Source organism: Anomalospiza imberbis, chromosome 4 (genome assembly GCF_031753505.1).
Source record: "Anomalospiza imberbis isolate Cuckoo-Finch-1a 21T00152 chromosome 4, ASM3175350v1, whole genome shotgun sequence".
Lineage (NCBI taxonomy): Eukaryota > Metazoa > Chordata > Aves > Passeriformes > Viduidae > Anomalospiza > Anomalospiza imberbis.
In genome coordinates, this window is record NC_089684.1 from 16667012 (window position 1) to 16692331 (window position 25320).

Below are 25320 nucleotides of genomic sequence, written 5' to 3' on the forward strand. Positions count from 1 at the left end.
CCCAAATATCCTGCCAGGCAGAACATCTACCTTCATTTTATTTTTGGCTTCATATAATCCAACAACTGCCTTTACATTCTGCAATATTTCATGGGGTAAACTCGGATAACTGCTCTCAAATAAAACCTTTACCTTGCCTCTCTGTTTTTTAAGCTTCTTTACTGTTTATCTTTTTCAAAGAAATCAGTAATCTTCCATTAAAACTAAAATTGCAGAAACAATACAATTTACTCTTTTCTTAAGTTCTTTTCACGAAAAATTAAGAGCCACTTGCCCAACACAAACACGAAGTTTTGGCTCCATCAGGAGCCTTGGTATTCTTGACGTTTTGTCTTTACCAGGTCCCGGACTTGTGGGGTTTTAAGAAAATAATGCATTTTCACGTCTCTTTGAAGACTGTTCCTAGCCCATGAGTTTGCAAAATAAAACCAAAAATCACAAAGGCAGCTCATGCTAGTTTTTTAGCTTTTTAAACATCAAAATTTTTTAGCCAAATTCACTATTTTGCCTAATTTGCTTACCCTCTAGTTGCCAAACCCTCAAAAAATTCCTCAGAACATTTAGACTGCCTACATAATACAAGTTTGTTCTTCCAAAACTGCCACTAAGATCACAAATAATTGCTGAGATGTTAATTTTTGCCTATCTTACTTGATTAACTAGAATGAATAAAGACAGTCAAAGCTGAAGCACCCTGGCCTATTTAATACATGGTCAGAAGTGGCTGCTTTTTGAAGAACACTGCCCAACTCCCACAACTCAAAACCCCTACAAGAGAAGCTGTGAGTCTCCACACCTCTGAAAGATCAGGTCCTCCGGCCGCACTCCTGCCCAGCATCTCTGAACTGAAAATAAAACATTTTCAAGTGAGATGTGGTGCTCCGAGCCTTTTTCAGACACTTTGAAAACATGAACCCTAGAGAAAGGGTGCACAGGGAAGTACCTAGAGAAAAAGCTTCCGAGGTGTCACCATGCTGCCTTCTCTGGCTAAAAACAAAGCACTAATGTAAGCCTTGAGCTGAAATACCATGAAATTTAAATGACTGTTCCCCACCCACAGTCTTCAAAGCCTTTTACTGAAAGCAGTCAAAATTCACAGCACAGCCCGTGAAAGAGGCAGGGTAAAAGAACCTTTAAAAAGTCAGAAGACAGGCCACAAACCCACCTGCCTTTTACCCAAGAATACATTTATTTTTACTTACTAGGTAGCAAAGCTTTTGTTTCTGTCATTGCAATGGCAAAATGACAGCAGAAAATTTTATTGGGAAGGGCAGTTTTTAAGCACAGTCCTGCACTAACATAATTACAAAGAGAACAAAACAAGAAGTAGGTGTTTCAGAAGAAACAAATTCTATCACACCTGCCTCAACTAAATTAATTCCCACAAAAGTAACAATGAACGTATTTGCTTTTCCTGCAGCGTGCCTACAGAACAATTACCAGTAAAGAAGGAAAAGATCCAAGTGACCTCACCAAGACCTCACCTTTTTAAACGCACCAACAGCAATTCTGTTTTTAACAGTAAAAATAAACATTCATTTCATCAAGCACCCCAAGTTTTACTCAAAAACTCTTCCTAAGCTGAAGAGCAAAGGGCCAACTTCTGTCAAGTAAGTAGCAAGCCTTCCTCCTTCAAGTGTTTCACTTCCACATGCCAGGGAATCTAGTTTTCCTCCAGCTCTGAGAATCTGGCTCCTGCCTCCAGAAAGGCAGGAGGCATTGACAGGAAGCACTGTGGGGCTGCAGAGCTCACAGCAATAGGAAGTCACATTCTTGTCAAATTTCACTGCACCCAACCATTTCCTTTTTCTACATCAGGCACAGCCAAAAATTTCTATCTTGACAGAAATGATTTTAAGTTACAGCAGTTCAGCAAAATGCATGAAAGAGCTCTGCGGTCACTGATAAGCTTGACCTGCTTAATAATTAAGAATGATAATCTTCCTACAGTAATTAAGAGTGATAATCTTCCTATGGGAGCTGCCTTTTGCTGTTTCTACATTAATCCAAGCCTTTTAGTTTCTTTTTTATAATGAAAGGCCTGTAGGACAGCATGTATTTGCTTGCTGGATCTCAACAGCCCACAGGAAACCTGTACACTGAACCCATTAAGTGCCAAAAATCCCACTATCCTTCCCTGTGCCTTGCCCCTCCCCAGGAAAAGAAAAAAAGAACACTAACTAAAAAGGAAACTAAGCAAATACAAGAAAACTCAGACCTAGGACTTTAAAAAGTAGTAACTTCTGCTTTTAATTTATTCCTGTTGATCTGAACAGCTCACCTGATACCAGTTTCCCTGAAAAGAAGTTACAGAAAAGTCACTAAGATCATGTCTCAAAGCTACAAAAAATACCCAATAGTAGAAAATATCAATCTGGACTTTGAATTTTTTCCTCTTTTGTGAATTTCAGCCCAAATTTTTAAAAACCAAGTATAATCTTTGAGCATCAACCTTTAAGAATAGTAATTTAGCCATGAGCATTCAATACCATGCTTTGTTTAAGCCAGTGCATGAAAACAGAAAACCAAAATGAGCTCAGTATGGAAAACTGTACAAGTTATTTAACAGGCAGTCTCAAATGCTACAAATGAAAAAAAAAGCAAACACTCCAATATACAGTTTCACTGCATTGGCAGTAATTTATTTTAGAAACTGATAACATGCTGGGGAAGTCCCACAAAACCTTCAAACCATGCACCACTTGCAAAATCCTTTTACCAAACACCTGCTTGAGTAATAGACCAAGACCAGCTTTCTCAGGGCTATGTTTCAGTTTTATAAGGACAGATGTTATTGCCACTATTGACTGCCAAATTTATTAAAAACTTAATTATCTCCTCCAGCAGATGAAACTTCATACAAGACTTTCTGAAGCATCTCCAAATGCTTCAAATTTGTTGCCTCAAATTTAAACTACATAAGTTCCCTAAAAAATACATAGTTTTTCATGTAATTGAAAAGCATTTTCACAAGCTGTACTGTATGAATGTGAAAATATGATAAAAATAAAAATATACGGAGAAGAAGCAAAGCTACACTTTTCTTTAAAGGTACTGTAAGCATGGTGCTGCAGGGGGAAGCTGTGGTCACACAGACATCCTATGCACAGGAGGGAAACTAAGCTGCTCCCCCACACCCCAGGGGCCACTACCAATCTTCAGGATGAAAAGTTAAAGTCACTAGCCAAATACCAACAGTGAAAAAGTAGCTTCAACCACAAACCACCACCACTATCTCACAGGAGCATCACTCTCTTGTTGTTGTTTCCCACCCCTCCCAGTTGGGATGTATTACATCTTCTTTAGGCCCCCTCCAAATGTTTCAGCATCCTTTGACGAAGCTTTCTGTTCTGGTGCACTAATTCATTGAATCTACGCCATATGTGATGTGTGGCATTTTTTTAGGCAGGATACAAAATACAGAACCTTATGAAGAACCTCTTAAAAATAGCAATTTAAAAAAACTGCAGACTATTTCTATTAACTGGCATTTATTAACTGACAGCACTGTGCATTTTCATCATCATCTCTATGCTTCAATAGCAGAGTCATATAAACCTACTCTCAAATAAAGAGCTTTTCTCTTGTAGCTTCCCATACAAAACTCTGATTATACTTCAAAGTACATGCACTCCTGCAGTCAGAAAAAGAAAGGGGAATCCTCCAAAGCATCAGATCATTTCTACTTTTTCACCTAAAGCCAGTAAACCCCCAAGGTGACAGGACGCCACTGCAGACAGCCTGCAAAATTTCCCTGGCTGCCCCTTTTGCAAAGTGCAGTTTGTTGATCTCTCCTGTCTTGTGTCACTCGTCACTCTGGGTTATGGTGTGCAAAATGGAAAGACACCATGACTTAGAGCTATTAATAAAAACAAGCATGCTCATGGTGTGTTTGTGACCTGCTCCTAAGTACTATTGTGTATTTATGGTTCACTGGATTACATTGTTAAATGAAACACTCAGATATGAAAAAAATTATACCAGAAAATTCAAACTGGCAAAGAAACTACAACAAAAAAATTGGCATTACCAGGATTAGTAGTTGCAACACTTATCGCAGAAACCACCGGGTCCTTACAAAGCATCTGGGATCTGTTGAGGCCAATGCACAGCACATGCTCTCAGCCAATTTCTTCAGATCTACAAAATGCTGCAGCGTTCTGCTATTATACAATGTAGAAGCATATGAAACCTGCTTCACAGGTTTATTAACAAAATGTCTACCACCAAAGAAACCTCAGGTATGTTATGGCTCTGAATTCCAGCAAGGGGCACCTGAAGTCCACAAGTTAACATTTGCTTCCTTCAGCAGGATAGCTGTGAGGAAAGGAAAAGGAGGAAAAATAGGAGAAAAAAACAACAGAAAGTCAGCTTTTGATTATCTTATATCCGCCAAAAAAAGTACTTGCAATCGAGTACAGTATCAAAAGTCTACCTCCCCTAGACTCTTGCATTTCCTCCTTTATTTCAAAGCTAGGAAGCTAATCAGAGTTCACCAACTGGAAATGTTCACCTGTGAAACCAAAGACAAAGCATCATTAAAGCTATTTTTAGTTTCTTGACAAGCCTCTAACCAGACATCTGCTTCCAGTGCAATAAAGGATGCACTTTCTTCTGCATGCAGAAGAAACATGGGGTTTCTCAAGCTGCCCACAAGAGGAAAAGCTCCTCCAGATATAAAGATCCCTCTGCAGCCCAAAGGTGTATTTAACTGGTCTTGGCCATACATCTCTTGACGCTTCTTGCTCTTCAAGATAAGCAAATTAGTGCCATGGTCCTGCATGGGAACCCACACAAAGGTCCCACTGAAGCCAGAGGGGCAGCTGAGGTAGACTGAGGAGCAGGACTCACACACAGCACTTTGCCCCTTCTTACGGGAGCATTTGGATACACGGATGGACATACAAGAGCAAGACAAAGATCAGCAAAGTGTGTCCAGCCTCTGAAGAGGCTTCTTCTGTCACTCCATGGCAATAATTTACACTAAAATATGAGCTACATGGCTTTGTAAGGCAGATCTCCAATCATGTCAAAATGGAAGCTGTGGCTTTTGGCACGAATACAGCAAAAACACAGAGGAAACAGAGAAACTTAAGGTGCTGCCCCAAACCATGGTCAGCAGTAGGTAACATGGATTTGCAGTTACCACAAAGTCACATTTTCGACACCTGCTCCTACCTTTCCACACCTTGCAAGCTTTCAGTGGGTAAAGGGGAAAGGAAAAAGATCTGAGCACTCAAACCAAGTGTCATTGTCCCCAAACCAGTATGCACACCCAGAATGACTTAACCTCCATGTCAGGAAGCATAGGAAAGTCAAAGATGACATGGGACAACCTGAAGTTTTCCAAGTCCCAAACAAGTTTCCTCAGCTTGGGAACAAAGGCAAAAGTTCTCATCTTAAAATCTGGAAGCGTGCACTCTATGTGGCTGGACACTGCCCTGCCCTCCCTGCACAACAAACGTTTCAGTGATTGTTTCAGGGACAACAAAACACAGCCCATTGCTTCAATGACCAAAAAGCATGAATAATTGTTTTTATTTACAAGGAGAGAAAAAAAATCCAAGCAAGACTGAAAGCATGGGGACCAGGGCAGGGGTGTGTGTTCGTTTTAAAGCGACTACCCGCATCTGCGGGATCAGCCGCATTATCCCAGCAACACTGAGAATGCTCACAAAGGCCAGAAATGTCCCCTTTTCAAAAGGGCAGTTTAAATGCTGCAGAAACTGGGTCAGCGACAGGCCACAGAAATACCTAAGCAGGCAGCAGGCACCTCGCGAGCTGCAGGCAGCAGGCTTGCAGCAACGGCCTTGAATAAAAGACAGAACACACCAAGACCGAAATCAGACAATAGCTATTGAAGAAAGGCAGTTAACAGCAACAAAGCACGTAAAGCACGGGTCAAGGAGTCGGTCAAGTACAGGCCCTTCAGCTCTCTACCCTTCTTCAGTTGCCAGGAATGAAGATTTAGACACAAACCAGAGATGTACATGGCCCACAGCACCAGCAGGCAGGCACAAAAACTGAGCAGGCATGTGACATCCACAACACGGTAAAGAATTGCAAAACCTATTCTACAATATTACAGGGCTGCTTGTTTGCGAGGGCAGCACAATGCTTCTTGTTTTTCCAGTTTCATTTTTTAAAAAAAACCAAAAAAACCCCAGGAATTACACCATTTTTTCTTATACATGGTTAGTGTATTTACCATCTCTGTGATCAGGTCTTTATTGTCAAACATTTATTGACGTGCAGACACCTTAACTTTAAAATGCTAACCCACAACTGCAATCGATAGGACAATGTCATTTACGTACACAAAATCTAAGAGACGACCTAGAATGTCACTGGTGAGGTCTGACTCGCTGACTGCATAATAGCTGACACCAAGCGAGTGTGCAGCAGGACAGCTGCACACATCTGCCAGCCACAGTCAAGAGACTTGATTCTGTTTTGCACAGACCTTAAAATCATTTGACGTGAACGGAGGTGGTGGTTACCCAGGGTGCAAGCAGTTATCTATCAGTCACTCTCTCCTTTCTCTCATTTCACTTCCCTTTTGTTATTGTCTATCTTTCTCTTCATTGTTAAGACTGAAATCTGCAGTTGTCCCTTATCAGTTTTGCCAATCACTTGAAATGAGCAAACTCTCATTTATTCCCTACCTACCAGTATCTTTGTTCACTTGGTGTTTTTATCAGGGCACGGCTTTTTGCCTTTCTTTGTTCTGTTCACAATCTCTAGTGTTTTTTTACTTGTTACCATACTTTGCCCCTGCCTTCGCCTTTCGAGCAATTACACCCCGTCTTTCCCTGCTGCCAAATTCTAGCCCAGACATGTTCAGCATCAGAGCCAAGCAGTTTCCAGTGCCATGTGCAACTTGCTGGCTGCCCAGCCTCTCTCCCCACAACCAGGCAACCATGCATGGATGGTGGCATCCTGTTTCAGCTGAGTTTTGTCTCACCCAACACACTGCTCCGAGCTTTGGAAAGAGGCATCAGTCCCTGTGCACCAAAGCAGATGTGATCCATAAGCAGCACTCCCAAAGAAAGGTCTGGTGGTTGCAGAGTGCCTTTTGTTTCCGCAGCAGAAAGTCCAGTGAGACCCAAGGTGCAGCCACAGCCTCTGCCCCCAAAGAACACAAACTGATGAGCCCAGAGGGGATGAAAAGGGGAACAAACTGTACTCAGTGCAACCTCACAGCGTAGTTTGCTGCAAGACAAACACTGACAGGCACCTATCCAGACAGTGGGAACTTAATGAGGGGAAACAAAACCACCCCTCTACTCCTGCCACATCCCACAGCCCCTCCACCCAGAGATTTAATATCAGGACACCAGTGTAACCATCACACTGGGCAGCACTCATGTACAGTAATGGCATTACTACTCCAAAATGCTCAGCATTTGAGGCTACTGCCTGGTGCAGGAGCTGACCTGCTATGGCATTACTTCAGCCAGGATCTGGTGCTCAATGCCCAGACTGCACCAAAACCATGAGTGTTCAGCTCTGTGCACGATGACAGTCACTAGTCAATAACTTTGGTAGAGTTCTAAGGTAAAAAGATAAAACTTTTATATTTCAATTTTGAATCCTTTTAAAAATCCTTGTTAGATTGTCCCTACTTTTCAAGCAGAGAGCAAACAATTTCACACAATAATTTCTGCATTACTAACTACTGCAAAGGCAACCAAATCTTTCAGGAGGACACCTCCAACTGTGATATTTCATGCAATGTACATCTTCATACTCTAAGCAGTAGTCAAGTAATTACTTTAAACTTCAAAATTACAGGTTTTATTTTCTACCAAATCTAACCAACTGTATTATTAATGAATCACTGTGATTTATCCTCCAAGAAAATTAAACAACTGTATTGTCAGATAATTCAGTAGACTTCAACTAGTTTAGCTTTTTATCATACAACTCTCTCAGGATTCAGCTGTGTTGTGGAATGACAACAGCTAGCACTAAAGTGTAAGTGATGATGATGGGTTTTAAATGAGGGAAATGTCCCCACAGACCACACCTGTTGATAAAACAGCCTGCCTGGAACAGAGGAGTAACTGACAGCTTTTACATATTGCCACCCAGAAAAGCCTTGAGAACACGATGCACTTTGGCGCACTGACACAAGCGACGAGGAAGTCCGAGAGCCTAAAAAATCCAGTGCACGTGCGATTTCAATTGCTTGTGTAAACTGCACCTCTCGTCCAAGTGCACTGCAGCCATGGAGTTAAAAGGAATCACAACATGCAGGAACCTCAAGACCTTGGAAGCCATTCAAAGGATCCTCCTCACAAATAATTAAAAAAACCAAGCATGCAACTGTTTTTTCCTCTCTCTAGTGCTAAGCACATCGTACTGAGACTGCTGGCTCAGAGTCAAAGAAGTCTCCAAAGTCCCACTTTGTTCCAAGTGTATTCCCAACTGGCAGCACAGCACATTGCTCCAACAAATGCCAGGAGATGGCATTAAAGTGCATACACATGTATGAACCGAATTTTGTCTTGCGCATGGCTGCTGAACCTGTTCCTGTCCTCACTGATAAGAAACAAATACCTGCAGCTGAAGGACTGCAAAGAGTTGCCTCATGTCACCAACCCCATGTGCTGCCCATGGAGAAACACTTTGGGAACACTCACCAGAAAAAGATACCAGCAGGAAGCAGGATACCAGATGATCTTTTCTTTTCAATTTGCTTTTGATAATAACCAGAAATCACAGAAATAACTGAAGCAGCTTCACAAGAAAGGTCAGATCTCAGTGCACCAACAAACTTTAAGAAGTGTTAACATTTGGACTCACTGATTGACAACCACTGTCAGCTCTGAAAGAAGTGTGCAGGAGTCAACAGAGGCACTCACAGTGACTCAAAGCCAGTCTCTAGAATTCCTAGAAATCTGAGTCTCTATAACAATCCCTTTTGGATTCTCTCCTGGGACCCGCAAAAGCTTTTCAATCAAGCCCTCCTTAATTCAGGAGGAGAAACTGTAAGAACATGGCAAAATTCAGGGGTCTCAGAATACAACAAAGAACAGTAAAAAAAATAGAGATTATTAATTTTCTACTAGATCAGATATGAGCATTCACATGTTTTTAAAAAGCTGGGAAATTCTGCTCAGGAGATAAATGTAAATATGCTACCAACAAGGCAGATAGTCATCATTTATCTCTATCTACTTTGTAAAGCTGAGACTGCCAATTTAATTCAAAGTTAACTTTTTGTTTTGAAAGATGCATATGTAGGTAACAACAAAATTATGCTTCACTGTCTCAAAGAAAATAAACAGGATCCAGAGAGAAACATTAAAATAATGAATAGCAATTAAAAAAACTCAAAAGCAATATATAATGATTTATACATGCAAAAAAGTTAGCAAAAATCTATGCCAGAACAATTTGGGCTTAAGGTCACTGTTTTTTTTCATATACACACATAAACATGTATTTTTAAAATTCAGGCTTCTGAAAGTCTTCCCAAGCATTTTCATGTGTGTCAAATTATCATGCTATTGATGTGCAAGTGTCTCCAAAGGCCAGACCAGTTTAAAATCTTAGTATTACAAAGGAAGCAAGTTCTTTCATAATGCAAGTGCAACTACGTTACTGCTTTTGGCACCATCACATCGGCCAAAAAAACAGTTTTAGGCTTAATAAATACTGAGTAGTTCTCTGCATTTCTCTTATTTCCTCACAGAACATGCTGTTGCAAACAAACATTTTAAACAGAACTTTTTCTTTCTCAAAAAATCCAACTCAGAAATACAACAAAACCAGGAATCAGAGTCAACACAGCCCATACTTTTGACAGCACTGAACAGGATACACCATCTTAACTTTCTTTATTTCCAAGTCTTTACAGCTCCTTCATGTGTCTTCACAAAGTTTTAAAGCTGAAGTTGTTTTTTATCAGGCAGTAACTAAAAGCATTATTTTGCACTTCAAATTTCTTGATTTTGCCATCTGCAGAGTTTTGGTATGCAGGTGGGTCAGACGGTAAACAAGTAGCTAGAGCTCTGCAAGAGTATCTTGAAGCACACATGGAAGATGAGAACTTCAGTAAAAATAAGGACAGAGGCCTACTTCACACCTTCCTCTAAGAAATTATTTTTCCTTCTTTTCCTCATAATTCTGAGCAAAAAAATCTTCTTCACTGTGTGTGAAAAATTCCCTTGTTTATATATATATTTCCATTGCCATTTCTAAAAGCTACTAAGACAGCACACACACACACACAAAAAAAAAAAAAAAAAAAAAAGCCTCAGCTTTATTTGTACACCACTTTGGGGCCAGGAGGTGGAGAAGAAGATAAGGCGACAATTAACACCACCAGCTTTGCCCTCTTATCTTCCTTATCTCAGTTGGCAGCCTGGACATAACATAGAATGGTGGACCCCTGAGACACCAAGCAGACACCTAAATTATTCATAATGATCACATGTTTCTCCCAGGTGACTAGCTTATTTGATGAAAGCAAGCTCTTCTACAAATACAAAGCAAATATTTGCAGTGAGTACTCAGAACTCTGCTAAAGAGTTAACACATCATCACATGCAAGTATAATATTTGATATATACTGTTCCCCACCCTGAAGTGGATGGGGTGTTTCTGTCCTGATGAAGAAGGGAGTTGGTCATTTTGCAATAACCACCAAAAAGAAAAAGTCTCTTCCCAAAGCACATACTTGAATAAAGTGGATAAAGAATGATGTCTAAGACAACGTTACTAAGATGTTTCTTAAAACTCAGGTTTGAAGTTATAACTATTTATAACTAGCTATAACTATACTATGGCGAACACCTAAACTACTGAAAAGGATCCTTCACCTACTTGCCCACAAGTCATGTAGCCAGAGCCAATGCCAGCTTTCCTAGAGGACCTTTTTTCGTCAAATAAAAATATGTGAGTCATTAAAAGCTAGGTTTGTGTCACTCTTGAGTATCTACAAAGATGAGAGCCAGGTAACAGCTGTACCTATAGCTCTTTATTACACTACATTAGATGGATTTCAGGACTCTTCATGCTCTGCTTATAATAATCAAATGAGAGTACTGGGGTTGGTCATTCAGAAGCAGACTCCACACAAGTTCTTACAAGTAAGCAAACTGTTGTTTAAGCTTTCTTCTGTCACAATATGCCCATCTGCAAAAGTGGAAAAACTGTGAAGCTAAATTCTTACACTGTGTCAATTTTCAGACTGTTGACACTGGTCTACAATTCCAGATGTTTATTGTTTAACTGCAAAATGGTGAAATTGCTGCAAATTAAGTCCTCTTATAGGCAACTAAGAACAGCTATTATGGAGGTGAAAATAATTTATTAATAATAAACACACATATCAAAAGCTAAATTCTTTGTGGCCCACTGCCCACAAATCAGAAGGATTAGCCTGAGATTAACAGACATCAGAAATCCATTACGAATGTATTAAAATGTAAAAGTCGAAGCATAAGAAGAAAGTTCCTATTCTAAACTACTTTATATTACAGAAGCAGCAAGTACAGGCTACAGGGACACAAAGTTTACAAATAAACATGAACAAACATGCCACAGCAGCTGTTTACTTTTGCTTTTCTTTCTCTCTTCTCTAAACACACAAAATGTGTCCCAACATCCCGTTTTTTCAAAACAAGGCCGGTTGAGTTTAACAAGACAAATGCCCAAGCAGACTTGCAGAGCTCTGGCAGCATGCGACTGGCCGGGCATTAAAAGCTCACCTTCCCCGTGTGTTTGCTGAATGACTACACCAACAGGCTGTGCCACGAGATCTGTCTCTGCTCTCGCACAGCTCTGCAGCCAGTACTGAACCAAACACAATGGGAAATAAGACACCATATGCCCTTGTCCCACCTGCTCAGACCAGGCTTGTCCTAACTCTAAAGGGCATGCATTTTGGGTGGGCTCTGTCCCAAAGCACAGGCTATGGGGAGCTTACCAAGTGAAAAAAAAGAAAAAAAAAGAAAAAAAGAAAAAAAAAAGAAGAAAAAAAACCAAAAAAAAACATGCCCAGCAAATGATGCACATGTGTGTGCACCAGCTAGCAATTGTTCACACAGTGCTGCCACTGTGTGATTCGCCACACCATCCACCCAAATCCCAGGAGCTGTCCCCCGGGCTATCCATCATCCCAGTGCAAATGCTTTACCCCACTCCTACCCCACAGCCACTGACTCGAAGGCATTACTCCTAACACACAAGAGGCTGCCCATCTCAGCCCCACACTTCTGAGGACTGGCCAGCTCATCTATCTCACCAACAGTGAGCAGAACAGCAGATCTGGCTGGGCTCCTCCCCAGCTCCTCCTGCACTGCAGGTAAGGGAGCAGGTCAGCCCTGGCACAGGCACCGCCACACAACCACCCACTCCCACAGCAGCCCAAAAGGCAGGGGCAGCAAGAGGCAGGTCTGAAGAGGAGGAAAGAGCAAAAAGATGCCACAAGGTCCAGACCAGTGCCACACCAGCACAGGTGGGACTCCCTGTGCCCGACTGCAATGTGAGACAAGCAGAACAGAGATGACATCCTGCAGGTGACACAGGGCACCCGTCCCACACAACAGGCTGTAGACACTGAGGGAGAACTTCCGTGCACATTTTCAGCTGATGCTGCCAGAGCACAACAGGGAAACCAACCAGAGAATGATCACAAGTAAATGTTAACCATGCAATAAAACAAGTTCTTCTAATCCAGAGAACTTGTAGGGTTGCACAAGGCAGGGGACAGCACCAGGCAACACAGTGCAAGACATCCTCTTCCTCTGGCAGTACAGAAACTACAACCATTTCAGGCATGACCCAGACAGAAGCTGAAAAAAAAGCAGAGATGCCATAAGACAGTATGCAAGAGATCTGCAGAAGATACAGAGAACAGAAAGTGAAGCCATTATTAACACATGAAAACAAATAAATAACTATATAGGGCACCAAAATGTAAAGCATAGTTTATTTGTCCTTTTAAAATAGATCATTACACATGAGAAAGTTTCCTCCAGTAGCACACATCCACAAACATAATTTCTCCATACACACTAATTCCTGTGCAAACAATGACCTCACAGTCCCAGCCTGCTATTTTTACCAATCTAGAAACTGGTGTTTCCATAGAAGCCTGGGTGGCTTTTCAAGGCACCATGACCCATATGAATGCAGAAGTGCCAACTGGTAACTACCTTACCAAGACTGCCTTAATTTCTCAAAGTCAAGTTGTCACCCACAGATGAGAAAGTCCATTTTAGGTAGCATATGAGCTGACACAGATCAAAGAGTCTCTGGTCCAGCCATGACAGCCTCCAGCCCAAGAGAGTGCACAAAAGTAAGAGAAATATAGACGACATTCAAGCAGAGTTTGTTCAATGTAAACAGACAAGATTTCAATAATGAGTGAGACTGCAACAGCAAGTCTAAGAGTAATTAAATATGGCCACATATCACCTTTAAAGTATTTCCATCAAGGTCAAGCAGGACCTACACTGGGGACAGAAGTTAGACACCTCTTTGCAAACAAGTGCAAGACTGTCATTTGCCATTATCTCATGATCACAGAAAGCCACAGGGTCACATTCTCAGTTTGGTATGAAACACTGTACAGCTGGCCTAGGCAACTTCTCTCATTTATGAAATGTCTGAAAACAATTTACAAATAAAGAAACAAACAACAGCTGAAACATTTGTTAGCACACAGCACTGCCATGCAATGTCCCAGAGAAAAAGAAAACCACATTTTTTTTTACCCCCTCTATCATCAGGCAAGCAACATAATTTTGTAAAAGGACCAGTATTTTGGAAGAAGCAATGCACACAGAAGAGCTGCTCCTAACAGCATCTAATACAAAGTTCAGCAAGGCAAAGTTCATCAGTGAATCAACTGCCACATAAAACAGAGATAAACAATTAAAGCAGCAGGAGTTCAGCCTGCCACCCTAGCTGTGCCTGGCAGAGGCATAAGGGAGGAGAGGAAGAGTAACACTGCTTATTTTAGAAGGAATTCTATGTTCCTTCATTTACTAGAGAACCTCCAATTTCATTGACCTCTTACAATTCTTTTCAGTAAGCTGCTTTTAGTCCGGTTTCACAATATCCTGTGTTCCTCACAGGTGTTTCCTTAGGGATTTTCACCCAAGTGTTATAGGTGGGTGTGTCCATCTCAATTCTCCTCCTTTACTTCAAAGGATTATGTAAAATAAATTTAATTTATTTAGGAATCTAATAAAATTAGTAGTCCCTTGATGATCTAGAAGAAGTGGAAGTGGGGCCCAACAGCCACGATTTATCAATTAAAAACAGAAGTTAGTCAATATTGAAGAAGGTTTTAGTGCTAACCACTAAAAACATACATTCTGTGCATACTGCAGAAATTGCTACCTTATGCAAGTACAGTAATGGGACTAAAAAGCTTTTTCCCAAGAAACTCAGCTTTTTATTTTCTTTTTTAATACACATATGGATTTTTGTTTGTTTTGAAAAAAAATATTAAATACACTAAAACCTTAATAAGAAGTAGCTTTCACTATTGCAAGTTAAGACCAAGCATATATTCTGGGAATAGTCTCCATGTAGTTAGATTTACTTTTGGGGTAAGTTTAATGACAATCTAAATGATCAGTGGAACTCCATACAAGCATAGGTTGAAAATATTAAGATGGTTCCTTTCAGACAGCTTAAGCACTCACTGACACTCTCAGAACTACTTTTCAGCTTTTCATTTTGAAATACTTTCTCAATGGACTCGCACTTTGATTTTAATAAAAGATATTTTAAAAATAAATACAACAAACTTTTTTTTTTAATATTCAGACAATTCTGCTGGCACAAAATCAATTTTTTTTCATTTCAGTAAAAAAAGCAGAAGGAAAAAGAAAATCTGGTTGATCCTAACCTGTTTTTCAATCTTTCTTTTCCTGCCATAGCCACCACCCAAGCTAGTTATCTGACACACAGGCATACCACTAATCCCATGCCACTACTTTCTAATTGGGACTTTCAAAAATTATGGCACTAAGACCACAGGCTTTTTGGAAAGATGAGTCACCTCTGAAGCGTCTTAATACTCCATCCACAGCGCCAGAGCTCATTTGTGCCTCTTGACTAGAGACAAAGCTGTGGCCAGGGAGGAATTGCAATGTACAGTCTCACAATGCGCAGGAGGCTCATTCTCCCACTGCCACTCTGTTTTCTTCCTGATTCAAACGTTGTAATTCCATCTCTGAAGTATTCCCTAAACCCTCTAGCAATTCTGCAGTCTGTGCACCTCAACCGCTTTGCTCTCTCTCAGGCAGCTAGTAAGCTACTCCCTTGCTACCTCTACCTTTAATTTCTCCTCCACATCTGGAGCACTATTTCACAGACACAGCAAAACCAACAGGATTAGGAGTAATTCCACCAAGCAATAAGGAGAGGTCGAAGTGCTGGGCATCAGCTGTCACTCTCAGACTGCACTGACACCCTAGCAGGAGCCCACCGGGAGCTTATACCACCTTCTGCCCCAAGCATCTCCAGCCCACAGGGTCAAATGCTCTCCAGAGATCAAAGGCAAAGGTTCAATAGAAATGCCTGACTGAGCCAAATTAATCACTCTCATCATTTTCCTGGCAGTTGATAACTATGTACTCTAAGCAAAATATGCCCTGCCATAGGAAAAGGCTGGAAAATGTCTTCTTCCTGGCTAATTTCATTCCATACTTCTAGTATTTTATGGATTTCCCTTCTCGTGGACATTCACTGTGCATCACATATTAAGAATGCACGCTTCACATCTTGAGTACAGCAGTTTATTCTGGTGCAAATGTTCCTTAACATGCCAGCTGCAAAACTGCATCCTCAAAGACCTTTCTCCAGAAGTCCTCAAAACCTAAGTACTAACAAGGTCATACACATGAAATTACAATTTTTTCTGTAGTCCAAGTATACCTCCTTGAAGGAGAAAGCTAAACATCTTGATAGCATCATTTGTGCACATCATCTGACAGTACTGTCTCTTTATTTGTGCCAGACTTCTGCATTTCACAGAATCACAGAATATCCTGAGTTGGAAGGGATCCACAAGGATCATCAAGTCCAACTCATGGCCTTGCACAGAACCATCCCCAAGAGTCACACCCTGTGCCTGAGGGCACTGTCCAAACTTCTAGAACTCTGTCAGGTTTGGAGCTCTGACCACTTCCCCGGGGAGCCTGTTTCAGTGCCCAACAAGAAAAGGTGAAAAACCTTTTCTCTAATATCCAGCCTAAACCTCCCATCACAACTTCAGGCCATTCCCTTGGGTCCTGACTCATTATGCTGCTTTAGCAAGCATCTAAACCTTCAAATTTTGTTACTGCCAGTTGTGGCAACCAAAATCACCAGGATGAAGGGGTGGGAGTACAAAAAAAAAAACCCGAAAAACCTCAAAATAAAAAAAAACCCCAAACACAGTAACAAAACCTTTTCTTATCAACACCTGTCATTGACTGTTATGAAAGGCATCTTTTTACTCCTAGCTTTCAAATGTAAGAAAAGTTTTTTTAAGAAAACTGGAAGCTCTTTAATAGGCTAGTCCAAATACACATTGTTTTAATTCTGTCAAAGTCTGTGGCCTGAAGTGTCTACTGTGCTGCATTTCTTATTTCAGAATCTGATCCAGAGAGACACAAAACAGCATGAAGCAACCTGTGGAAGCATCCAAGCAATCAGAATGGCAGGAATTGTAGGGTGGAAATTAAGGAGTTGATAATGATCTTCTCCTCACTCAGGGCAGCTGCAAACCTATGGACCTAATCAACCATTTCTCATTCACCTCTGAAATAGCTCTTCACAAAAATTACTATTTTGACAATGTCTTTTACCTCCATGCAAATTTCTCTATTTGTTAAAGCTAAACCTAAGGCAGAAACTACAAGACCACATCCATCTCCCTTGTGCACTTGCCACAAGAGCAGCAAACCAAGAAGACCACCCCAAAAGGAAGATCTTATGATGCACATGCACAGGAAATCCGTTAAAGGACTGTTAATACTGCTTTTGTTGTGTTTGGTTTTTTCAAAGTAGGCTAGCAAGTTCCCAGGGAACCCACTAACCTAGAATTAAAAACTGAATAAAACAATGTTTTGGAAAGAGACTTTCTCTTTTACGCCCCAAGATTATGAACTCCCTGTATTTCCCTCACCTCTGGGGAAATTTCTAATTTCTCCATCTCCTTTAACTTCTGCTTATCCCCTACATTAAGGTGCTTTGCTTCTTGGGGCTTCACATCAAATTACAGTTGCTTCAGCTGATTTCCCCAGGGCATGCAGTCAGACAATGAGATGAAGATGCTGCAAGCTTCAGGTTTTGCTGCTACAGGAAAAGGAAATTCCCATGATTTCACCATATAGTAATGTAAGCCAAGGGAATGAAAATTAATCTGGAAATAAACTAATAAATTCTAATCTTTCCAATGTACCTTTGCTGTCTCTTCATCATGAAATCTACGCTCTAACATTCCTTCAGTATATAGAGCACACACAGGTCTATGCATGTGTTTACATACAGCAGCAAACCAAAATAGTTTAGAAGATGCACACAAGCCAGAATCTGTTCAGGGAAGTTCCCTGAAGCATTTCAGTAGAAGGATGTTTCCAGCATGCAAGTTAACCTCTACAAACTTTACTCCCAAAAAGCAAATTCATTTTTGAAAACTAATAATTACTAGAAAAAAAATTAAGCACCTGAATGACCTAAAAAACCCTCCAGTCAAATCACTTTTTCCTCTCCAAGTCTCAAGAACTAATTATTTTCAATAATATTTTTATTATTGCCATAGTAGCCAATTACTCCATCCACCTCCAGAGAAGAAAAGGCAAGTAGAGAATTTTTTCCTACCTAAATTACATCTATCTGACTACTAACGAAACAACCAGAAACAATCTTAAGCACAGCATTAGACTAAGACTACTGCCTTCTGACTACCTCCCGATAAAGAAAGCATGCAGGTAATAAAGTTACGCAGTAAAAATTCTGCATCCAAAGCATAATAGCTCCCAGATGAAAAAATCAGAAACTTCTGTACTTGTGCAGGGAAATGCAGCTTTCAGTAGTTTACCCTTCTTTTCATAAAAGGAGGCAGGAAAAAAAAATTCCCTCTACAGGTAGGAATTGGGGCACTTAGGCAAGCACAAGTAATCAGCACCAGCTGTCAGCAGCCACAGTAACTCTCACATCCTGTTTCCAAACCACCTTTGTAATTCCCACGGAGATGAGGCACAGGAGCATTAATGTGATGCTGGGTTCAGATGAGAAGGCTCCCAATGGGGCAGCAAGGGGAAAAGCCGTGTGAAGAAGCTTTGCAGTGCAGGACAGACCCATCATAAGCATCCAGTTCCCGCCACCCAGGCTTACTCCTCCTGCCAGCTCCCAAGGCTTGTGTTTTATCAGATCTGTTTGCTCTCAAACCTAAGCTAAGGGCAAAGACTGGAGATAAATGAGAAAAGCATTCGTGGCTAACTGCTGCCATCAGAAAACAGTGCTGTTCCACATGTTTATTTTAAGTCTTGTGATCTTTCTGGCTGGCATGGCACTGAAAGCTGTAACCACATTAACACATACCAAAGGAAGGAAGTGTTTCACTGGTAGATGTCCAAGCATTTTAACCTGGACACTCAGAGGAAACAAAATACGCATTTAAAAAATAATCTGCGATGCTATTTACCTAACCCTTCAAAACAGAAGGCCTGATATTAACAGAAACCACAGAGTTGTGGCTATAGTTTTGAAGAGCTTCATTATTTATCTGATTTCAAGACACAAGGGCAGAATATTTATTGTTCCATAGCAACACATTAATAAACCTTTGGCTCTAAATCTCCCTCACCTCTTTCCTTGCTTTTGTACAAATTAACACTCCAAGACTACTTATATTTACAAATTTTGCAATGGAAAACTGTCCCCTGCCTTAAAAAAATTAATTACAAAATATACAACAAAACAATAAATAAACATTTAATTTTTTGTGTGAAAGCAATAAGAAGCAAATTCATCTTAGAGACAGGATTAGGAGAAAGAGATGCAAGAAGTATTTTGTACTTGCATACGCTGAGCACAGGTTTTTTGGTTTTGCTAATAAATCAATATTAACATTAAGTTGAGAAAATTGTAAGCCACAATTAATAAAAAACTATTTAACATGCAGGAGAAAAAAGTAATTTTTAGTAGTCTGCCCAATTACACTTTGGTATTTCCTAAAGCAAAAACCAAAATGAACCTCAATACTCTTGCTTCCATTTGAGTTTTGCTTACCTTTGCTCCTGTGGATGCTCCTCCACATCCTCCTCCGAATCGGCCTGACAAACAGAGAAAACGCTGTGTAAGAATCTCAGGACTGCATCATGCTACACTGGACATACATACCACTTTAACTCCATCACAGATGGACTCTTATGTGACTTGTTCACAAAACAAATTCAGAAATATAAAATTCCTACAACTCCTTTACAAGTCAAGTAAGGTGATTGATGGACATCCCATTTGAGGTTTCAGCTCATCTTGCAAAAGATAAATGGTGACTTAACCTGACTACTCTGCTGCTTGTTCCCAAATGCTGACTGAACAGACCCATTTTCCATTTATGCAAGTGTCTCTATACAAAACCCTCTCACACACAGAATCCCAATCTAAAGCCATCAATTGCCCTCAAACTACAGGAAGACTATTTCCTCCACTTTCAAATTTTCTGCCTCATCAGTAAATTTCAATAGCCAGTACCTGAGGAAATAAGATGCAGAATGCCTTGAAATGCAGATCACCTGTCAATGCCAAAAGCAAAGGCAAAGTATCACATTCCAACTGGCATGGTGAGGTCCCAAACCCCTATCTTATCAGTGATTAGCAGTATGTACAGAAAGCAGAGAGAGCAGAAGCTCTGAACACATCATCTTAGCTCAGGTGCTGCATTCAGGTAATTTTCAAGACATGCAGCTGAATTGTGTAAGCTTGCAGTTCACCACAAACCACTTTGAGCTGTCTACAGAAATGAATTCAAGTGTTGGTTCAATGAGCTCCCTGCAGGAAATCCATTTAAAACAAGAAGGTAGCTACTCTGAAATGGCCAAGATCTCCAGGAAAGCTTTAGGTACAACTCAAAATAAAGTGTGTTACAGCCACTCAACCCCTGCTGATGAAACCAGGGACAACTTTAGGGCAATTAACATTTTTCAGGCGGAGGTCACAGTCATCCTGCCAGGAACAGCTGGTGAGTTTTCCCAGCTTCTGCAGGTGATGGTTCTACAAGACATGAACTAGAGACCTTAGCAATGAAAAGGTAGGGGGAAAAACACTTTTAAATTAAAAGACTGTACTTTCCACCACCCCTCCTACATGTTTCCCACATAAGCATATCACGGAACAAGACCCAAGCCCCAGCTTTGACTTTACCTATTTTCACTACATACTGGAAAAAAAAAAACTGTAAACATGAAACATCTTTCTACAGGCTTCAGATGCTTAAGCAGATCAGGTAGCCCTACCTGCCTAGTGAATGGGACAGGCAACAGGATTTCTGAAGACCTGAGCTTCATGAAGTGAGGAAAAATGACAACCACACTATGGCAGCAAATATGCTTAATGCTAACATTAATGCTAATAATTGTTGTGTCTAAAATAATGACCTTATGGCTAATACTAATACACATCTTGCCAAAAACTACCAGACACATATGAACTTCCATCTTTTGTCACAAGCAGCTCATACAAGAGAAGCAGCACAGCCTCCGCTATAACATAACCAAATCTGGAACGAGACTGACAGGGAAGTACAAGTCAATTTGAGGATTTGACAATCTTTCTGTACGCTTGCCCAGAGGTTGAAGACACTATGCTAATTGTTCAGGATCTGCAGTACACAACAAAGCTCTTCAGCTCACATCTACCTAGAGGTCCCAGCATCTGGCCCCCCTGAACACCCAGCCATCTCCTCTAGAGACCTTGCAAAGCCTTGGTGCTAGACTTCACCAGGATGGCATGGTACAAACCCATCATGTTTTCTAGCTTCGCCAAGCTCCTTTTGCACTTCTAGGACCTCAGTACAATACCAAGCAGAACCAGAGGACGCTTTATCCACCTTCTCCAGAAACAGCTCCTCTGCCACAGCCAGATAGCAAGCTATCCTCATTTTAAATGGCTTAGCATCTGCCAGGCATCAGAAACCTGGCTCTTGTGTCATTCACTGTGCTCACCCTTAACACTAGCCACCTTACCATTTCTCCTCTTCACTTTTCACCAAGTAAAAATGAAGCAAACTAATATACAGTGCAGCCACAGCATATCTCAACTGTGCAAGGAAAAAAAAATTAAAAATCACCCTCAACTCTGATCACACACAGACCCCCATGTCCAGCTTTCTCCTATCTTCACTCCTCTGTGTGATCCAGGCTACATGTGCATGTAAGTTTACATTGAGGATTTACAAAAAACAAAAAAAAAAAAAAAAAAAAAAAAAAAAAAAAAAGAAAAAAAGAAAAAACTAGTATTCTCAAAGTACAGGGCTACAGGGGGAAGGAAGAGAAGACCTCCTGAAAGTTAAAATGCAGTTCCCAGCAGTCTACCTATGAGAAGAGAAAAATCCCCTTCCTCCAAACATTATCCTGAATATGGGGCAGGTGCTTATCTTGTGTTGGAAAGCCCCCGAAAGCACCCCTCTTGTGTCACACAAGTCTCAAGAGCCTGAGCTGACAGCTACGGCATAATCTGCATGGCCATCCAGCCCCAAGTCCTATCAGCACCATCCAGAAGCTCAGCTGGGAGTCTGGAGAAGCCTTTTAAAAGCCCAAAAAGGAACACAATTCCCACTCCAAGCCTGTCTCAGACTTTCATACAAATTGTGTGTCTTCAGATAAACCCTGCCTTGAAGTAGGTGGCTCTGTACATTTAATTTGTGCACAGCCGATGGGATCGTTAATGACACACTGCAGATCCGCGTATCTCTGATGAATATATGTAAGATCAAGGTCTTCATCAGCTTTCAAATCCAGTAGAACAATTAACCTTACTAGCCCCTGAGCTGCACTGAAGAACAGAAATTGAAGACAAGCTGCTACTACTTGCAAAAAGAAAAAGAAAAAAAAAAAAAAAAAACATCTTCCAGACCTGAGCCGAGCCTTTTAAGTGAAAACTCAGGCAGCAGCTCTGTATTTGTCCAATGTCTATAAACAACCATGATACAGTAAACATTGCAGTATATTTCTCTAAAATTCAAGTACCTGAAACAATGTCACAGTAAAGTGAAACAAGAAGTTGTTGTAATCTCCTTAGTATATGCAACCAAACTGTAACATTCACAAGGCATTCCTCTAAGGAAACATCTCACTCATCTCCTGCATGTGACACACAGGAACAGTAGAAAACCCATCACATCAGTCAAGCACTAACATCAAAATAAAGCTTGGTACACACTGACTTTGATGACTTACTGTCATTTTCAGTTGTGATAACAAGAAATACAACTTAACCTTCATTATGTCATTTTAAGGTAGCTCGTCCCTCTGAACTGAAGGGGCCAAAGGGAAAGAGTTCTGCAGGTACCCAACCTGCCTGCTCCTGCCTTCAGATGCTCCCAGCAACCACCTACATGGCTTCTGACAGACAGAAACATGCAACTATGACTCTCTGATACCTCTTTTAAGTGGCGGAGGCCATGAACAACAATTGTCATTTGCGTTTCTTTCCTACACTTGTATGTGTATGTTATGTTTAAAACATAACTAAGTGCCTTTCAGCTTTGCACTGAAGTGCTACAACCTGGCTGTCAATATCTGCAGCTTTTTCAGCCTTTAGTGGCGAACGGCTTGGATGTCAAGTCTTACATAAAGGAACTTTTCTTTCAAGCATTTTACTTGAGTAAGTATTAACAAGTTGCAAACAAACATGCAAAACCACAAAATTATAAGGGGTCTATAAAAACCACAACTGCTCTAATCAAGTCTCTCACACTCAAGATTTTCCATGTCAAAATCCCACTGTTTTCAAAGAAAAATCCAGCTGCCCATCCCAGGGACATTTATAAAAGGGAGGTTAAGAGCAAGGAGAAGGAGAGCAAGGTCAGTGGGTGCTCCATGGTTACCCCACACTTCACACCATCTTCAGCAAGAAAGAAAAAATGGGCACAAGGGAATACAGCCACCGCATCCGACTGGGAAAACCAGCCGGTCTCAGAGCTAAAACAGGAATCCAGGAAGAAACATTGAAATGCTGGAGGAAGCAGCAGACCAGTGGAAGACAGTCGGCAGGCTAGATACAGCCAGCTCCCCCTCAGCCCCGGCGCACGAGCCCACGCACACCGTCACCAGCTGCAGTGCTCCAGGCACCCTTCGGGCTCGGCTGCGGAGCAAGAGCAGTAGGTGAGCCATCCCCAAAGAGCTCTGCAGGCTTCAGAGGAAGCCGGAATCAAAAGCCCATGAGCACTAGGGGAGGGGAAGAAAGGAAAAGCACAAATATGTATAAGAGGGAAGCTGGGAGGGGGCACACAAGAAGCACAAACAATGAAAGGGAAGCAAGAGGAAACAGAAGGTAGAACAACCAAGTGGGGTGGAGGCACGGGCCCTGGGCGGCTACACTCCAACATGCAAATTCATGCAGTTCACGTAGACAAAGTGATGCTGTGAAAGGCCTAGAAAGCAACTACAAATATTAAAACGCTTTGTTTCCCCTCCCTCACCCCTTAGCATGATGTCTTTATTCGCTACATGCTCCTGGAACAAAAGCATGTGCAGGCAACAGGATGGCTGAATGGGTTACCAATCCACCCAACTTTCATCCTCAAATTCTGCAGGCAGCAAGGAATGCTCAAAACTGCTCTGTCACAGGCAGGCAGTTGATGATGCATGGAAAATAAGATAATAGTGTAAAGCCATGACAGAAAGAGAAAAACAGCCATCAGACAGCATTGGTAACCCGCCAGAAACAGGTTAAAGGGCTGGCAGACAGGGCAACCTAATCCATTTTCCTGCTGAGAGCAGTTGGAGGGAGGTGCTTTGGCAGAGGAATATGCATAGTTCCTTCCCTGGATTTTTCACTTCTGCAGGTAAAATCCTCATTGGTGCTACACTCCCTCCAAAAAGAAGCAGGAAAAACAAAATAAAGGGCCAGAACTATCCTATTCCCAAAGCCTTCATCAAGACCCACCTTCAAACACGGGAATGCAGCAACTCTTGGATATTCCCTATCAAACAACATTTATTACCCCCTCAAAAGCAAGGAAGTTCTCCCTGTTACTACACCCTTACCATCACATCACCACTGCTGTGATATATGAACACTGGGCAACAACCCTCATCAAGGGTTTAACTGAGAAAGTCTATTCCTGCAAGAAAGAAAACATGGAAAACCTCCTTGTAACAGCAGTAGGTCAGACCACTTTTTTTAAGTGAAACGTGATCAACATGCAATAAACCTCTTGCAAGTTTAAGCATCTCTCTAACAAAGGGCAGTCAGATGTTAACAGATGTAGCGATTTTCCTGGTCTCAAGAACTGATGCTGGCTTCTCCACTGATGCCCCTCACCATCCCAGCAATCACCCAGGAGGGCAACAATGTTGACATGTCTTTAGGACCTCACAAACACCACAGAGGATCACAGCTGGATGGGCAATCCTCGACTCTTTGGGCATCCAGGGAAAAGCCACTACCAGCCACTGCACATCAGTGCCACCACTCTACAAAAGAGGTGCTGAAAGGGTCCCTCACCATATCTGCAAGGACTCAGGGAAGCCTCTTTTCCTCTTCACCACAACAAATGGAAAAGGTGGCTTCAAATGTGGCCACAGGGCCAAAGCCCAACAAGGGCTGGGTAAAGCCCTAGTCCACATGGAAACAAAAAAGCAAGCATAAGGGTCAGACCTGTGACCAAGTTTTGGTCTTAAAACCTATCTGAGGAGCCCAATCCTTCTGTTCAGCTCGAGTAGTCACTCAAGCATCAGATGCTGCTGCAGCCCTCAAGCTCAGAGGGAAAACCCATGCAAACCAGTCAATGCACCACCATTACTCAGAGACCAGCTCATCTGACTTTTAACCTCTTAAATCAGCAAGCCTATTGTGATTTACTTCTCCCTCTGTCACAGCTGAAGCCAGAAGACTTCTTTCTTTCCTGCATACCTAACTTATCCTCTACAGAAATGATGGAGGAACAGCAGCCTCAGCTTTGTCTTCACTGCTGCAAGAACTGAGCAAGACCATATGCTCAACTATGCCAAATTCATGGGTCATTAATGCCTGGTTTTTCTTTAGCCAAGCTAAAGCACATTTTTATGAGGATGCTCAAGAACAAAGTGTTTTCCAAGAGGACCTAATCTCCTCAGGAAGTAAACATCACGTCATCGT

General features: G+C 41.4%; 1 protein-coding gene across 4 annotated transcripts in view; it reads right to left on the reverse strand.

The window, feature by feature from the left end:
- Positions 1 to 25320, reverse strand: part of TMEM131L (transmembrane 131 like) — a 78762-nt gene that overhangs the window by 51799 nt on the left and 1643 nt on the right. For all 4 annotated transcript variants that reach the window (XM_068187232.1, XM_068187229.1, XM_068187231.1 and 1 more), the window contains exon 3: positions 19249 to 19292. In XM_068187232.1, coding sequence (XP_068043333.1) covers positions 19249 to 19292 — 44 coding nt within the window. The remainder of the gene's footprint in view (positions 1 to 19248; positions 19293 to 25320) is intronic.